The 17,299-nt window shown below is 52.9% G+C and overlaps 1 protein-coding gene across 1 annotated transcript; it reads right to left on the reverse strand.

Moving 5' to 3' along the window:
- Positions 1-598: 598 nt before the first annotated feature.
- On the reverse strand, positions 599-11,933 carry CTSA (cathepsin A; the record flags this gene model as incomplete). Its single annotated transcript, XM_081011338.1, has 14 exons — positions 599-1,167; positions 1,627-1,731; positions 4,423-4,512; positions 4,692-4,767; positions 4,893-5,041; positions 5,679-5,757; positions 6,018-6,109; positions 6,263-6,347; positions 7,146-7,237; positions 8,476-8,631; positions 8,717-8,803; positions 9,196-9,246; positions 10,877-10,991; positions 11,743-11,933. 14 exons carry the CDS (start codon positions 11,931-11,933, stop codon positions 1,084-1,086), a joined length of 1,452 nt encoding a protein of 483 aa, XP_080867464.1. The 3' UTR covers positions 599-1,083.
- Positions 11,934-17,299: the final 5,366 nt, after the last annotated feature.

Raw genomic sequence — 17,299 nt, forward strand, 5'->3', positions numbered from 1 at the left:
GGCTTGTGGACAGGTGAGATTGGGAGACACAGGTAGCTGGTGCGAATGCTCCGCCCCCCCACCAGGTAAAAGACACACCTGCAGCCACCTCTGCCGAGATGCATGCTTGAGCATGTCAGCCCCACCCAAGGCAGCTCTTGGAAGGCAAAGTTCGGGAGCCAGAGCTCAGGGAAAATGGGCCCAACCTGCCCCCGCTACAAAAGCCATCCCATAATGAGCCTCGGCTGAGTCATCACCTAAGGCCATTTAACAACAGCATCGCCACAGAGGCCTGTAGGAAACCCACAAGCAGGATCCGGCCGCAAGAGAAATCTCCCTTCCTTTGGTTTCGAGCAAGCGCTATTCGGAAGCATTGCTGGCTGAAGCTGTGGGGAAGGGGCTTGGCTGTCATTGCTGGCAGCCATCAATCACTCCCCCCCCCCTCCCAGGATCTGCCATTTGGGGCAGGGAAGAAAAGGGCGGGCAGAGTCATCTAGCCCCCATCCTTCCTCCCAAAACGCAGAGGATAGCAAGAGGGGGAGGAAAGAGGGAGAGAAACCGCAGAGCCAGGTGAGCACCCCCCCCCCAGGTGCCTCCAGAGACAGACACAGAACTCCAGTCCCCTTAGAAAAATAAGTTTTAATCGTGGGCCCTGGCCCAGAGACGTGGGTACAGCCCAGGAGTGGCTTTTCTTTCACCAGTGATTCAGATCCCTTCGTCAAGACTGACCGAGAACTAAGGCTGAGAGAGGTGGTCCCGTTAGGGGTGCAAGGGGGGAGAGGGAGGCAGGTCTCACCCTGCTCCCCAAAGGCAGTGCAAAAACCCCACAGGCAGTGCTGGGGAGGGAGGGGAGGGCTGCCCCAGGAGGAGAGGAGGAAGAGGGGGCCCGGCGGACCCCAGCCCAACCCCCAGGGCAGCCTGGAAGCCCAGGAAAGCGGCCGGCAGGGCGGAGAGTCGGGAGAGTCCTTGTGCCTCCCCAGCGCCTGGCAACGGGGGGCAAGCGGCCCTGCGGGAGGTCCCAGCTGCCACCTTGGCACAGGGGGTGCGGGCGCACGGAGGACGCAGTTCCCCTCGGAGGCGGAAGAGGGCGCCACGAGGCGAGGGCTAGAAGGGCTGCCCCGTGATGAAGCGCTGGAACATGTTGAAGGCAGGTCTTGGGCGGTCCGAAGGCACCATGTGACCTGCTCCCTGTGGGTCAGAGATGGGAGAACATGGCAGGGTTATAATAATAAATAATAATAATAAAGAAGGAAGTGAATCTCTAAAATCTCTAAATTTTTATTTATACCCCACCTCCCCAGCCAAGACCTGGCTCAGGGCAGCTAACACCCAATATAAAAACAACTGATTGAAATTCAGCTTTAAAAAACAAGATTAACATTAAAATATTAAAATGCAGCCTCGTTTCAGTGGAAACTCAATCAAAAACTTTTGGGGATGAAAACGTCAAGTCTTCACCAAGGCTAACTATCCAGACTGGTCCTACATGAGCCAGAAAAAAGCCAGGGAAGTCCCCAAATAAGGAGTTCCATCACAAAAGGAGAAAGGAAAAAGGAAAGAGGGGGTTGGGGTGGCCGAAGGGTTTCCAGGGGGCAGAAAGGATGCCCTGGCCAGGAGTCCAGCCACAGACACACCTGGACCACTTACCTTGATGGTGAGGAAGGAGATGTTGGTGTACTCCTTCACGAAGCCGCCAATCTGGTCCTGCCCGTTCTCATCCGTGTAGATCCACGGCCGCCGGGCCACTTGCACCTGCCAAGCAGAGACCCTGTTCTTAGAACCAGAAGGGACCCCCAGAGACCATCTAGTCCAACCCCCTGCAAGGCAGGAATCACACCTCAGGAATCCCTGGCGGATGGCCACCCAACCTCTGCTTTAATAATAAAAAATAATTTTTTATTTATACCCTGCCCTTCCCGGTTCAGAAAACCGGGCTCAGGGTGGCTAACAACAAAGTTAAAACACTTAATTGATGCCACAAAAAAACAGCATAAAATGCCATATAAAACGTGAACAACAATAAATTCATAATTAAAAATCAATTTATGGGGAAAATCCATCCAATAAACATTAGATGATCACTAGGGCTAGCTGGCTAAATTAGTCCTATTTGGGCCAGCGAGGAGACCAGGGGAGAATTAGCTGTGGGATCCCAGAGCAGGCAATCTTCACAAAAAGGGGAGGGGGAGGGAAGGAAGGGGAATAAAAGATCAGGCTAAGTTCAAATGGAAAGCCAGGCGGAATAGCTCTGTCTTACAGGCCCTGCGGAAGGAAGTGAAATCCTGCAGGGCCCTGGTCTCCTGGGACAGAGCATTCCACCAGGTCGGAGCCATCACTGAGAAGGCCCTGGCCCTGGTGGAGGATAATCTGACTTCCTTAGGGCCCGGGACCTCTAAACTATGGTTATTCATGGACCTTAAAATCCTCCAAGGAAGGAGAGTCCTCAGACCACCATCAGATGGAGTCCGCTCTTACTGTCTTAGGCGAAAAGCTGGCTGGGGGTTCAGAGTGGTTCTTGCCAGCTTCTTCGTGGTGCTGAGGTTAAATTAAAACCAGCTGGCTTCCTCAAAACATGCAAGGAGGAGCTCAGCATTTCGCGGCTCACTTCTCCCATGTGGGAAAGCAGAACCGAAAGAGAAAACGTGGAACAGAAAGCAAGTGCAAAGCCTCTCGCCCCTCCATTCCTGGAAACAGACTGGGCTAGAGCAACATTTGAATGTTTGGGTTAACAGGAGGAAAGAGGAACGAAGTATTCCCCCAAAAATATGGGAGCCGGCAGCCCCCAGCTTTCCAAGTTCTTCCATTCCTGGTTTCCCAATTAGGGTCTGTAAGAACTTGAGGAGAGCCTGCCGGATCAGACCGCTGGGGCCCCACCCAGTCCAGCACCCTGTCCTCGCTGTGGGACATGGGTGCCAACTATAGGGGGCCCTGGCACCCACAGCGCAAGGTGGGAGTCACGTTGGAGGTCTTGCGAGGCTCGGAGACAACGTCCCAGGCCCTGTCAGGCACCGTGAAGCCGTGGCGTCACATTAAGGCGCAAGTGCCATTGGGTACCCAAACCTGGGGCCCAAGTTGGTGCCCCTGCTGTGGGAAACCAGCAAAAGCAGGATCTGAGCACAAGGGCCCCTCTTCCCTCCTGTGGTTTCCAGCGTCTGCCTGGAGGCGGTCGGAGGATGGATGGCAGCTAATGGATTGAGGCTGAATCCTGACAAGACAGAAGTACTGTTTTTGGAGGACAGGGGACAGGCAGCTGTGGGGGACTCCCTGGTCCTGAATGGGGCAACTGTGCCCCTGAAGGACCAGGTGAACAGCCTGGGAGTCATTTTGGACTCACAGCTGTCCATGGAGGTGCAGGTCAATTCTGTGTCCAGGGCAGCTTACCAGCTCCATCTGGGACACAGAATGAGACCCTACCTGCCCGCAGACTGTCTCGCCAGAGTGGTGCATGCTCTGGTTATCTCCCACTTGGACTATTGCAATGCGCTCTACGTGGGGCTACCTTTGAGGGTGACCCAGAAATTGCAATTAATCCAGAACGCAGCAGCTAGATGGGTGACTGGGAGCAGCCGTCGAGACCACAACACGGGTCCTGAGAGATCTGCATTGGCTCCCAGGATGTTTCTGAGCAGAATTCAAAGTGTTGGTGCTGACCTTGAAAGTCCTAAACGGCCTCGGTCCTGTATACCTGAAGGAGCGTCTCCACCCCCATCGTTCTGCCTGGACGCTGAGGTCCAGCTCCAAGGGCCTTCTGGTGGTTCCCTCCCTGCGAGAAGCCAAGTTACAGGGAACCAGGCAGAGGGCCTTCTCGGTGGTGGCGCCTGCCCTGTGGAATGCCCTCCCTTCAGACGTCAAGGAAATAAGCAGCTATCTTATCTTTAAAAGACATCTGAAGGCAGCCCTGTTTAGGGAAGTTTTTAATATTTAAAGCTGTATTGATTTTAACACTCGATTGGGAGCCGCCCAGAGTGGCTGGGAAAACTCAGCCAGATGGGCGGAGTATAAATAATATTCTTCTTCTTATTATTATTAAGATATCTAATCCTTGTTTAAAGCCGTCCAAGTTGGTGTCCTGTGGCGGTGAGTTCCACAGTGTGACAAGGCACTGTGGGAAGGACATCGTGGCACACACCTGACTCAGCCTCAGTCCGACCCAGTCTCCAGGGACCAGTGGCCAGACGTCACCCCCCCACACCCTCCAGAAAGATGGGGAGTTCACACCAAGGGAACTCCAGCCCTACAAACTGGCTCCCCTCCTGTCCAAAGGCTCTGGATGCCTAGTTTTCAGCAGAACCTGCAGGTGGAGGGGAGAAGGCGCCCCAGGACCTCCTGATCTTCTTCTGTCCTTCAGCAGCCCTGGAGGGAAGGGGTCCCGCTGAAAGGCCCAGGGGCCCGTGGGTGGCACCCTTCTCCAAGCAGCCCCCCACGGCTCCTGGCTCAACCCACCTTCTGGCGCAAGGAGTCCACGAACCACTCATCCCCCAGGAAGTTGCAGGCCATGTCCACGTCGCCGTTGTAGATCAGGATGCGGTATTTCTGCGGGCAGGAGGGCCAGTCTGGAGTTAGTGGAGCCCCCTGGTGCTCTCTGGGGCAGCCCACCCATGTCTCCCCCGCCCCCCAGGTCCTGAGGAGGGGTCCCAAGGGCCTAGTAGTCCAACCCCCTGCAATGGAGAAACCCCACAGGGGGCTCCCTCCCTCCACCTCCACCGACTCACCATGGTGCCAAGCAGTTTCAGGTACTGGTCGTTCATCGTCATGTAGATGCGCTTGTAACCCCGGCTGACGGGGAAGCTGGAAGGGGGGGGCAAGGAGCGTTAGGAGGGGTGGGGTGAAGCTGCGCAGTCCCAGGCCAGGTCAAGGCCTCCTCCCCTCCAGAGGCCACCTTTGTGCCGTCCCCCACACCTGTCCTCTCTCACCTGCACATCTGCCATTCCGGGGCATTGTCCTTAACGTGCAAGGCCTTGCGCACCTGGGGGTCGTTCATGTAGGTGGTGGGGGATGAGGTGTTGATGCAGGGGGGGTCCAGGCGAGCCTTGTTACTTGCGACCGGCAAGGTGAGCAGGAACTGGGGGGGGGGGGGGGGAGTGAACACATTTCATTGTAAGTATGCTGAAGGTGCCAGCAGCTGCTCTGGTTGCTAGAAGCAGCCCTTTGTTCAGGGGTCAGCAAACTTTTTCAGCAGGGGGCCAGTCCACTGTCCCTCAGACCTTGTGGGGGGCCGGACTATATTTTTTTGGGGGGGGGGATGAACGAATTTCTATGCCCCACAAATAACCCAGAGACGCATTTTAAATAAAAGGACGTGTTCCACTCATGTAAAAACACACTGATTCCCGGACCGTCTGTGGGCCGAATTGAGAAGGCGATTGGGCGGATCCGGGCCCCGGGCCTTAGTTCGCCTACCCATGCCTTTGGCCCTCCCCACCAAGACGACATAAGTATTTCCATGCTCAGGTCTGCTAGGCCACTAGAGGAAGCGACGGCTGAGGGAGGGGGGCGATTTCATGGTGGTAACGGATATAGGTGTCCTCTCACAAGCCCCCCCCCCCAATTCTCTCTCTTCCGGGTCTGCCCAACTGGAAAGCATTGGGCTGGGCCTGTTGCCCCCTCTGCCTCTAAACTCCAGGGGGATAGCCTGACGCCAAGCGGAACTGGAGACAAAATCGTGCCCCCCCCCCCAACCTCTAGAGAGTTGCTCTCACCTCCCTCCAAGAGGAACGAAGCGGCTGCCGAATGAAGTTGTTGCCCAGGTCGTAGCTGACCAGCATCCCATCATTGTACCTGGAAGCCAAAGAAGGGTCCCGCTTAGTCTCACCTCACTGGAGAGCCAGAAGGGTTCCCCAAGGGTCATCTAGCCCAACCCCCTCCCACGCAGGGACCACAGCTGAAGAATCCTGGAGCTTCAGCTCTTGCCTGATGTTCTGGCACCCCCTGCCACTCTCACCCACCCAGGGCAGGCAGCGGGCGCTGGAGTTGGGCGTGGCTTATAAGGCAGTCTCTGCATCTCACTGGGGACCGAACCTGCCAGCAGCCAAGCCTACCTGTAGCTTCCCGGCACTCCGCCAGCACACGGGGCATACAGGTTGTAGATGTTGAGGCCAGACTCGTCCACTATACGGATCACCTCCGCCATCTGCAACGAGACACAGGGAAATGCAGGGATCCAGCCAGGAGGAAATGGAGAGAGAGAAAGAGAGGGCCCAGCCCCACTCCTCTGCCCAGGCAGTGCCCCACAAGTGGGTTCGGGGGCAGGGGGAGACGCCCTGGCCAGCTGCCCTCCACTCACCCCAAGAGTGCAGTTCAGGTTCTTGTTGTCATGGAAGTTGCACTTCCCCCCAGAGCAGCATGAGGCCTGCAAGTCCGACCAGAGCCTGCAGGAAGAGGGAGGACCAGAACCATTGTCACACCAAAGCCCTGGGCTTTGCCACGCCCCCCCCCAGCCAAAGCAGACCCCCGTTTCTCCCCTTCCACTCCCTCCCCACTGCCCATCTTCTCCATCAAAGAACTTAATTCTATCAATTTTTCACAATGCAGAAACATAAACTGTTGTCCTTCTGGCCTGACATATTTGCACCGTGCATTCATAGAATCATGGAGTTGGAAGAGACCACAAGGGCCATCGAGTCCAACCCCCTGCCAAGCAGGAAACACCATCAGAGCACTCCTGACATATGGTTGTCAAGCCTCTGCTTAAAGACCTCCAAAGGAGGAGACTCCACCACACTCCTTGGCAGCAAATTCCACTGTCGAACAGCTCTTACTGTCAGGAAGTTCTTCCTAATGTTGAGGTGGAATCTTCTTTCTTGTAGTTTGGATCCATTGCTCCGTGTCCGCTTCTCTGGAGCAGCAGAAAACAACCTTTCTCCCTCCTCTATGTGACATCCTTTTATATATTTATTCGCCACGACTAAAATGTTCCAAGTGTGCTCTTATCTCTGCATTTAGGAACTTAATTGCTGAGCTAGCCTCTCTGAAGATCTGTTTGTGCAGCAGGCAATGGGAAATCGCTTCCACGTTCCCCGATGTAAGAAACACGAGGGAAGTTCCTTTTGCAACCTTTGCGTGGCAAACAAGTCTTTCTGATAAGGCCCAATTGAACAGTAATTCAGACTGCCATCTTCTGCACCTAAGGACGCAGCCCCCCCCCCCCCAAGCCAGCAGATTCTCACCTGCTCCCCAAGAGGCCGTGGTAGTAGGCGAAGTAAACCAGTGAGTTGTCATTGGTCTCGTAGGAGGAGAGCCCGTTGCCCACTGCGATTCCCTGGAAAACACAGGCACAGCCCCATCAGCGAGGAAGACCCCTTGGCACCCGAGCGAGAAGGGGCTGCCCTCACAAAATGGGGCATGTTTCTCTTACATTTGGAAAGCTGAGCTCTCCTTTGGTCTGCTGCCGTGGAAAACATGTTGATGTATATTCAACAACAGAGAGCTTATAGTGTTAAAACCACAGAATCATAGCGCTGGAAGGGAGCCGAGGGTCATCTAGTCCAACCCCCTGGAAAATGCCCCCCCCCAACTCTGTTTATGACCCTCCAGAGCAGGAGAGTCCACTGTCTTCCCAGGGAGTCCGTTCCACTGCCCAACAACTCTTCCCATCATTGAGTTCTTCAGAAAGCAGGAGAAAACAAGCTTGCTCCCTGGGCTGTTGTGAAAGGAGCCACAAGGTCTTAGGAAGACGCGAGTGAAGTAATTTCCCGCTGAGTTTCTGGCCCTGACGCTTCTTCCTCTGAGCCTGGGATCTCCCTTCTTGCTTGCCCAACCAGGCTGTTGCTTAGTTACCTGATGGCAACTCTGCCTTCTTTGTGACTTAATTTCCACAGGCGTGTCAAGGTGAGAAAATGCCTCTGCAATTTACAGGCCTGCCGCCTCCACTTTTTGTGGCTTCCCCAGCGGCTGCTGAGGCTCTGACCCAGCAAAAGCTGCCTTAAACATCACAACCGTTGCCATGAACTGAACCGCCCAGAGATTCCACTGGGTACCCTCAAATCCCAGCGGTCTGAGAGTCAAACCTTTGTGCGCTTCTCTCCGTCCTCGTCCCCAAAGCTAAAGCAGCTACTAGAATCAAAATCACGTGACTGTAGGGTTGGAAGGGACCCCCCAAGGTCATCCAGCCCAACCCCGCTGCAATGCAGGGATCTCAACTCAAGCATCCCTGACAGATGGCCCTCCAAGCTCTGCTTAAAAACCTCCGAGGAAGGCGAGGCGCCACATTCTGAGGGAGTCTGTTCTTGTTCCTCTGGAAGGAGTTGCCGGCTGAGACTGGTTCCTCTGGAGCTTCTGGGACAGATGAAGCAGGCGGCCTTTGAGGAGCCTCTGCACGCGGCTGCCACCCACGACTCTTTTGAGCGCGGGCTCAGCGCCAGGATCTTGAAATCCTCCAGAGCAGGTGAGTGGCAGCCGCCTCCTTTGTCAAGCAGAGGTTGCAGAGGCCCCGATCCCCAGCCCAGCCCTTGGTCCTCCTCCTCCTCCTCCTCCCTCTAGGACCCCGCAGACACACACCTTCAAGTTGAGGCTGGGGTCCTGCATGACCCACTGCGCCAGCGTGGGGATGTAGATCCCGCCGTAGCTCTCCCCGGTGAGGAAGAGGTCCTTGCTGCTGTATTCCGGGTAGAGGCGCAAAAACTCCTTCAAGGCCAGGTAGTTCACGCGAGCCACCTGCCGGGGGGAGGGGCAAAGTGAGCGCATGGCAGGTAAGGGAACAGAAGCCCCCAGGGCCCCCCTCCCAGTCCACCATACACACCTCGGTGTCGTTGGTCCGGTAGTCTTGGCTATCGGAGTAGGAGTAGCCCACCCCAACGGGGGACTCCAAGTACAGGATGTGGGCCAGCTGAAAGAGACGGTGACAGCAAGTCACTTTTCACCCACCAGGGGGTGACATACACCTGGTGCCCTCAAGCGCTTGGTTTCATTCATTTCTCTGCACCTTTTTCCTCCAGGGAGCTCAAGGCAGTGTCCAGGATTCTCCCCCTCCTCATTTTTTTCCCACAACCACCCTGTGAGGCAGCACTGACTGGTCACAGCCAATGGAACCCTGGTCTGCCGGATCCTGTCCCGGCACTCCAGCCACCACGCCAGACTGGCTCTCTAGCTGTCCAGAGACAGGCAACGGGATCCTTTGCTGCCACTGCCCTTTCAGAAAGAGCCAGGAATTCTATTTTGATTCCCAGCAAGCATTTCTTAGGGACCCCCTTGACGGACGGGGGAGGAAGGAGGCCTCACCTTGTTCCAGGCATAGTTGTTGTATCCTAGAGTGGCTCCATCAGGCTGAATCTGCCAAGGGAGGGAGAAGGGGCTGTTATTGCGACACAAGGCAAGGGGATTCCCTCTCCGGTGACCCAAATCGCAGCAGATCCTTATTGCAAGGCTCTGTGTGGAGCAGGCCTGGGCAAATCAGGAGGCAGCCGGCCTCACAGTGAGAAAGTTCACACATTCAGGTTTTGAATCTGAGTCACCTCGTGGTGCATCATCCCAATTAACTTCCAATTCAGATTATTTATTTTGCAAAGGGAGCTGACAGGCCATTATTTGCGATGAGTGAGACTGGAAAACAATTGCACTTCCGGGCTCTCAAGAGATTATCCTCCTCGTCACAAGCCGAGCGCAGGCGGGTGGCTGATCTCATAAATGCTGATTGAGTTCTCATCACCCACGACTGGCGTGCACCTTCCCACCCTGAAAGCGCCACAGCTTGTGGAACAAGGAACCGCTAGGCCACTTGTGGCATCAACCTCAAAGTTGCAGCCATGGCCACAAACCTGGACAGCTTTACAAGAAGGTTAGACAAATTCTTAAGAGGTGAATAAGCCTAGCAATAGCTACTAGTCAGGATAGCTATACGGAATCTCCCCTGTGCGTTTCAAAGGAGCTTGCCTGAAACCCTCCAGGGATCCTTGGATCGGGACCGTTTAAACACATTATTACCCCACTCTGTGGAATTCGATCCGCTATGTTAACCTTTACAATCACTAAAACATTCAGGAACCAAACTGCTTTTTCGGTGCGGCCCAAGCAAGAACAGTCACCATTCAGAGAAAGAGGTCGGAATAGGCCAATATTTGGGTGGACTGTCTCTGGATCAAGCGACTTTTCTGTTTTCGGTTCTCAAAGTTCTTAACCCGGCTCAAGACTGTCCTCTGAACTAGCCGGATGTTTAACTGAGAATCACAAGTCAGTCTGCCATTTGAAAAACGAGACTTTAGAGTCCCAACTAGACATTCCATTGGGACGATGGCAACCTTGGTTTAAGGAGCCATTTGGGGCCAGCTTATATATATATATCTGAATTTCTAACTCCGGTCAGGAGCAACAGGCCTCTGCAAACCAGGCGCTGGAGGCTGTGTTGCACTGTGGCCCTGCTTGCGGACTTCTCGGGGGGCCCGGTTGGCCCCTGGGAAAACAGGATGCTGGGCTCTGGGGTCCCTTTGCCCTGATCCCGCTGAACTCTTCTAAATTATTGCTATTGAGAAAGATGTTAATCGACCAAGTAAATTTTATGTGAAAATAGTTTTGGAAAACTGCTACAATGATTTATACGGAAACTCAGCCAGGGGGACTCGAGGAAGGCACCCAACAATGTTAACAAAAGTGGAATTATTACAGTTAGGATGTTTTCTTTCTATTTGCTTGTTATAAATATGGATAGCTAATAAATTTTTTTTGAAATAAATTATTGCCATCAACTGTATCAAATCCATATGCTGCTGCTCTCCCCCCCCCCCCCCAGGAACTCAAGGCAGCAATCACACCTCCCAAACCAATTGCAACAGAAATGCAGAGTTCCATGCCTGGCTCTCTCCCACCTTGGCATAGCAAATGCCCAGAGCTTCCCCATTTGCTCCAGGGGAAAGGGATCTCCTGGCCCACCAGATCCCGCCCCCCCCCATCAGTCCCAGATACTGACCGTGAAGGGCCCATGCTCTGTCAGGAGGCCGGCGATGGAGCTGCAGCCGGGCCCGCCGTTCAGCCAGAGCACAAGGGGCTTGTCTGCGGCGCCCTTGCCCTGCGCCTCCACGAACCTGCAAGGGAGGCGGAAGGAGGTGAGCAGCCCCAGGCACAGCTGCCAACCTCCCCTTTTTTTGCGGGAAATCCCCTTAGTCCAGCGCCGTTTCCCGCTGCTATCCTGGATTGTTAGATACAGTGGGACCTCGGGTTCAGTACTTAATTCGTTCCCGAGGTCCGTTCTTAACCTGAAACTGTTCTTAACCTGAAGCACCACTTTAGCTAATGGGGCCTCCTGCTGCTGCTGTGCCCCCGGAGCACAATTTCTGTTCTCATCCTGAGGCAAAGTTCTTAACCTGAAGCACTAATTTCTGGGCTAGCAGAGTCTGTAACCTGAAACGTCTGTAACCTGAGGTACCACTGTATCCTGTAGACTGTCCCCGGGACAGGTGAGGCTGCTGATCCCTTATTTTGGAGGCTGCTGATCCCTTATTTTGGAAGCTGCGGATCCCTTATTTTGGAGGCTGCGGATCCCTTATTTTGGAGGCTGCAGATCCCTTATTTTTGAGGCTGCGGATCCCCTATTTTTGCGGCTGCAGATCCCTTATTTTGGAGGCTGCGGATCCCCTATTTTTGCGGCTGCAGATCCCTTATTTTTGCGGCTGCGGATCCCTTATTTTTGCGGCTGCGGATCCCTTATTTTGGAGGCTGCGGATCCCCTATTTTTGCGGCTGCAGATCCCTTCCTTTCGAAGCTGCGGATCCCTTCTTTTCCAGTCTGAAAGTTGTGTGCTCTGGGCGAGCGCCCTCCCTCCCCCCCCCCACCTACCAGTAGTGCAGGTGCTTGTCGCTCTCGGCGTCCAGGTAGCCCGAGTAGTGCTTGAAGGCGGGCTGCTTGGCCAGCCCCGGCAGGTAGGTGACCTCGTGCCCGGCGGGCGCCGCTTGGGCAGCGCCGCAGAACAGCAGCAGCAGCAGCAGCAGCAGCGGCGGCGGAGAGGCAGCGGCGCGGAGAGGCGGCATCTGCAAGGAGAGAGAGAGATCAGAGCGCGCCCGGGACCCCTCGAGGGCATCCAGCCGGACCCGCCCGCCCGCTTCCCTCCCTGGCTTGCCTTGGCTCGACTGGGGCCGCGCGCGCGTGACCGGCGCTCATATGGCCCGGGCGGGTCAGCTGACGGCACGGAAGAGAGGGGCGGGGCCCCAGGGACGGGCGGCCAATCGGAGCCGCGCAGCGCCCCCGCCCCCCCCCCGTCGAGGGGCCGTATTTACCGTACGCGACGCGCCCTCGCTACCGTAATCTCCTGCGCGGAGCGGCGCGCGACAGAAACAGGAAGAAGAAGAAGAAGAAGGTTTATTATTTACAAAATTATTATTATTATTAGCTACATCGCCGACCCCCTGACAGAGCAAGGGCCCTTCACGGTCAGCATTATTATTATTAGTTTAATTATTATTCGTTACATTATAATTTTTTTAAAAAGTATTATTAAAATAATTCAGCATTAATACACACATATTGGCAATATACAAACATACATTTCATACAATCCTTAAAAATGTTCAAACATACCTGCACTCAATCCCACAGATAATTATAATTATATTATAATTTTTTTAATTACTTATTTTTTATTATTATTATCAGTGCTTTTTTCTGGGGGGACACAGGGGGACACATACCCCTAAACATTTTATAAATCTTTGTACTTTTGTCCATTTACTGTACTTACCGGTACTTTTTTATTTACAACATAGTCCACAACAACTCATACAGACAAACAAACAAACAAACAAACAAACAAGCCCACCCACCCACCACCATTGACAATTTCATTCTCAAAATTAAACTCCTATCCCCTTACTCAAAGAAAGCATAACCTAAAAATACAAGACTTCCTTTATCCTCTCAATGGCCTCCTTGTTTACTTCTTGTGTACTGTTTCTTTTATTTCTGATTACTAGAATTTTTCCTAATTATGACTTTAAAAACCTCAGTCTCCTGTATTCCCTTTCCCCCGATTTGAACTATAAAATGATGATTTTCTAGACTCAAACTGAGAGCATCCCTAAACATTTATATATATATTTTTAGAAAAAAGCACTATTATTATTATTATTATTTATTCAACTTATACGCCACCCTATACCTGGAGGTCTCAGGGTGATCACAACATATAAAATCAAACCGAAAGCAGTAACCCCGTGTTGGCCAAACTTGGGTGCACATGCCCATCATCTGAATGGCAATGCCCATCAACTTGGGGTGGGGCTCAAATATTTTATTGGGGGCCCTGAAGGGACCTCAGCCCCTCGGAGTTGGCTGCTATGGTCGATGGAATCCGACTCGGCCGAAGGCAGCTTCCTGCATGTTCCTAATATGCTGGGATGGCAGGGTGAGCAACACAGGGGGGGCTGTTGCCCTCCTTGGGGGGCATCTGGGTGGCTCCTGTGAGATGCAGGTTAAGGGACCTGCTATTGGGCCACTTGTCAGATGCAGCAGACCCCTTATGGGTAGCTTGCTTCCTTTTTAGTAATATATATGGAACAACTGATTGGTTCAAACTTGGGAGAGGAGGACGACAAGGCTGTATATTGTCTCCCTGCTTATTTAACTCATATGCAGAATTCATCATGCGAAAGGCTGGGCGGGATGAATCCCAAGCTGGAATTAAGTTTGCCGGAAGAAATATCAACAACCTCAGATATGCAGATGACACAACCTTGATGGCAGAAAGTGAGGAGGAATTAATGAACCTTTTAATGAGGGTGAAAGAGGAGAGCGCAAAATATGGTCTGAAGCTCAACATCAAAAAAACGAAGATCATGGCCACTGGTCCCATCACCTCCTGGCAAATAGAAGGGGAAGAAATGGAGGCAGTGAGAGATTTTACTTTCTTGGGCTCCATGATCACTGCAGATGGTGACAGCAGTCACAAAGTTAAAAGACGCCTGCTCCTTGGGAGAAAAGCAATGACAAACCTAGAACAGCATCTTAAAAAGCAGAGACATCACCTTGCCAACAAAGGTCCGTATAGTTAAAGCTATGGTTTTCCCAGTACTGATGTATGGAAGTGAGAGCTGGACCATCAAGAAGGCTGATCGCCGAAGAATTGATGCTTTTGAATTATGGTGCTGGAGGAGCATGGACCAGAGCACGCCAGGCCCTCCTGTCTTCCACTGCCTCCTGCAGTTTGGTCAAACTCATGCTGGTAGCTTCAAGAACACTGTCCAACCATCTCGTCCTCTGTCGTCCCCTTCTCCTTCTGCCCTCCATCTTTCCCAACATCAGGGTCTTTTCCAGGGAGTCTTCTCTTCTCATGAGGTAGCCAGAGTCTTGGAGCCTCAGCTTCAGGATCTGTCCTTCCAGTGAGCACTCAGGGCTGATTTCCTTCAGAATGGATAGGTTTGATCTTCTTGCAGTCCATGGGACTCTCCAGAGTCTCCTCCAGCACCAGAATTCAAAAGCATCAATTATTCAGTGATCAGCCTTCTTTATGGTCCAGCTCTCACTTCCATACATCACTACTGGGAAAACCATAGCTTTAACTATACGGGCCTTTGTTGGCAAGGTGATGTCTCTGCCAGGGATCTACAGGTATTTTAATATTTTGTTGGAAGCCGCCCAGCGTGGCTGGGGAAGCCCAGCCAGATGGGCGGGGTATAAATCAATTATTATTATTATTATTATTATTATTATTATTATTATTATTATCTACTGGTGGGACAAGCCTGAACAGAATGGCTGAGGATTCAAGAAAATGGCCAGACCTTCCTTGGGGAGCAGGCCAGCCATCTCAACTGACCTCAGCTGTCTGAGAGCAGGTGGAAAGAAGGTAGGTTTTTAGGGAAGGAAGTTTGTGGCTTAAACCCCAAGTGTGACGTCAGTTTCCCCGTTGGGTCACAAGCAGCTGATCCCTGTTGTGCAAGCGTCACCCTCCAGATGCAAATGTCGCCACTTCAGGGAGCATCTTCTCCACCCACACAAGAAGCACCTGCTGTTCTTTGAAGAGTCACTTCCTCCTCTGGGCACAGAACTCAAGTCACAAGGTCCCCCCGGGAGGGGACACGGGATTGTGATGGGGAGACTGGCCAGGCCAGTTGTGGTGGCCAAAGGCTTGCTGGGCAAATGGCCCGTTGCCTCAGGCCATCTGCCGGAAGGATACTCATCCTTGCAGAAGCTCATCACCATCGTGACAACGCCTGTCAGTTTATCAGGTTCCACAGCTCTTTGCCCCCCAACTCTGAATCATCCATGGCTGATTCTGGGGAGAGTGGCTCATGGACTGCTCACCAGGCGCCTGGTGTGCCAGAGGACTGACGTAAGAACTGGAGGGCATCAGAAGAGACTGCTGGATCAGGCCAGGGGCCCAGCCAGTCCAGCACCCTCTTCTCACAGGCGCCGGCCAGAGGTCTATTATCGGAAGGCCGCAAGCAGGATCCGAGCACCAGAGCAAAAGGAAAAGAAGTCTTTCAGCTATTGTAAAGGAAGTACGCCAGAATCTGGCCAGACACTGTTTCTGGTGGCTGAATCCCAGAAATGTAGGGGGAAGTCCTTTCGTGGGGCAACTCTTCCTCAAGGGTCATCTAGTCCAACCCCCTGCAATGCCAGAACCACAGGGAAAGCATCCCTGGCAGATGGCCACCCAACCCCTGCTTAAAAATCGGGGACCACACCTCTTGTTAAACTTGTGGTCTCCAAAGAACCCCCCCCCCAAAAAAATTCTTTCCTACTACTTGAAACAGGTGCCCCCCCAGCCTGTATTTATGCGTCAGAGGATTCCTGAGCGCAGAAGCTGAGCTTTGATTGTCCCTCTCGAAATTCACTTTCTTCATTTTAGTCTTCCTTCCCTCCCTCCTCTGAGCTCTTCAGGCAGCACGATAAGCTGGGCTTGGCGAGGGACTCCGAGGGAGGAGGATCCCTTGCAAGCCAGACTCTTGTGAAACCACTCAAACTCAGGACACAAGGGGGAAACATGCCAGGAGGAAGGCACCCTTGGCAAATCCACAGCGTGATCAGCTCCTGTCCGGAAACCTATGTCCCCACTGTGGAAGGACGTGTGGATCCAGAATTGGCCTCCACAATCACTTACAGACTCATTGTTAAGACCGTGTTCATGGAAGACAATCTTACTTGGCTACGAGGGATCGCCAAAGAATAATGTGTGTTCCTGCTATGCCTCTCCTCTCTCCTGCAACAGCTGCTGCTGTTATACGATACAATAATCTTTATTGTCATTGTCCCATACAGAACAACGAAATTGAAAAATCTACACTAGACATTCAAAAACCAACAAGCCTGCTATCCCAGCTATCCCAACCTGGTTAGCCCCCTAAAAACTCTGATACCCCATTTTTAAATACAATATACTCCCATAGAGACTACCTTACACTGTGTTTAAAACCAAAATCGCATTTGAATAGAAACTGTTTCTCAGGCGGCTACTCCTTGTCTTTATAACCCTGGACCTTCTTCCAGAAGGCAGAAGCTGAAAGAGATCATTTCCGGGGTGCGCACTGTCCTGCGCTATCTCTGCAGATTTCTTACGGCACCTGGAAGCATAGATTTGATCCAAGGTGGGAAGAGGGCACCCAGTTATTCTCTCTGCAGTCTTTACAACCCTGGACAGCATTGTTTTTCCCCTGACCGTGCAGCTCCCAAACCACACACACAGACCATAAGTTAATACACTCTCAACAGTACAATGGTAAAATGCCATCAACAGGTCCTTTGTTTAGTTCATTTATGAGCAACTTCCTGGGATGCACCTCTGGGCGATGTGGCAATTGCTGCGTCACCGGCTGGCTGCCCGGCCTGCCCCAAGGCAACCTCATCGCGCCTGGCAAGTTCATGGGCAGTGCAAAGTACTTCATGGAGAGCTGGAAGGGAGCCAAAGGCTCATCAAGTCCAACCTTGGGCAGCGCAGGAATCACAGCTCACCGCGCTGGCAGCTTTCTTCACACACAATAATTTTTCTCAGCCTCTCTTGCTTGTGTGTCCTCACAACCAAATGGTGCATTAGGAAGAAGCCCCCGGTTGGATCAGTCCAAAAGTCCTGCCTGTGCTTCCATGAAGCCCACAAACGGCCATAAAGGCAACAAGCTCTCCCCGTAGTAGCTTCCAAGCAAGTGGATCCGCTGATAGACTGCCCCTGAACATGGAAGTTCTGTATAGCTGCCAGGGCTAGCTGCTGTTACATCCGCAGAGTCTACTGGATCAGGCCAATGAGGGCCCATCTAGACCAACATCCTGTTCTCACAGGGACCAAGCAGATGGCCAAAGGGAAACCCACAAGCAGGATCTGAGCAAAAGAGCCTTCTCTCCTTCTGCTGTTTCCTGCAGTTGGTATTCAAAAGCCTTGCTGCCTCTGGCCAGGAGCCATGGAGAGTCT

This window comes from Podarcis pityusensis (genome assembly GCF_964106645.2).
Source record: "Podarcis pityusensis genome assembly, chromosome: 6".
NCBI lineage: Eukaryota > Metazoa > Chordata > Lepidosauria > Squamata > Lacertidae > Podarcis > Podarcis pityusensis.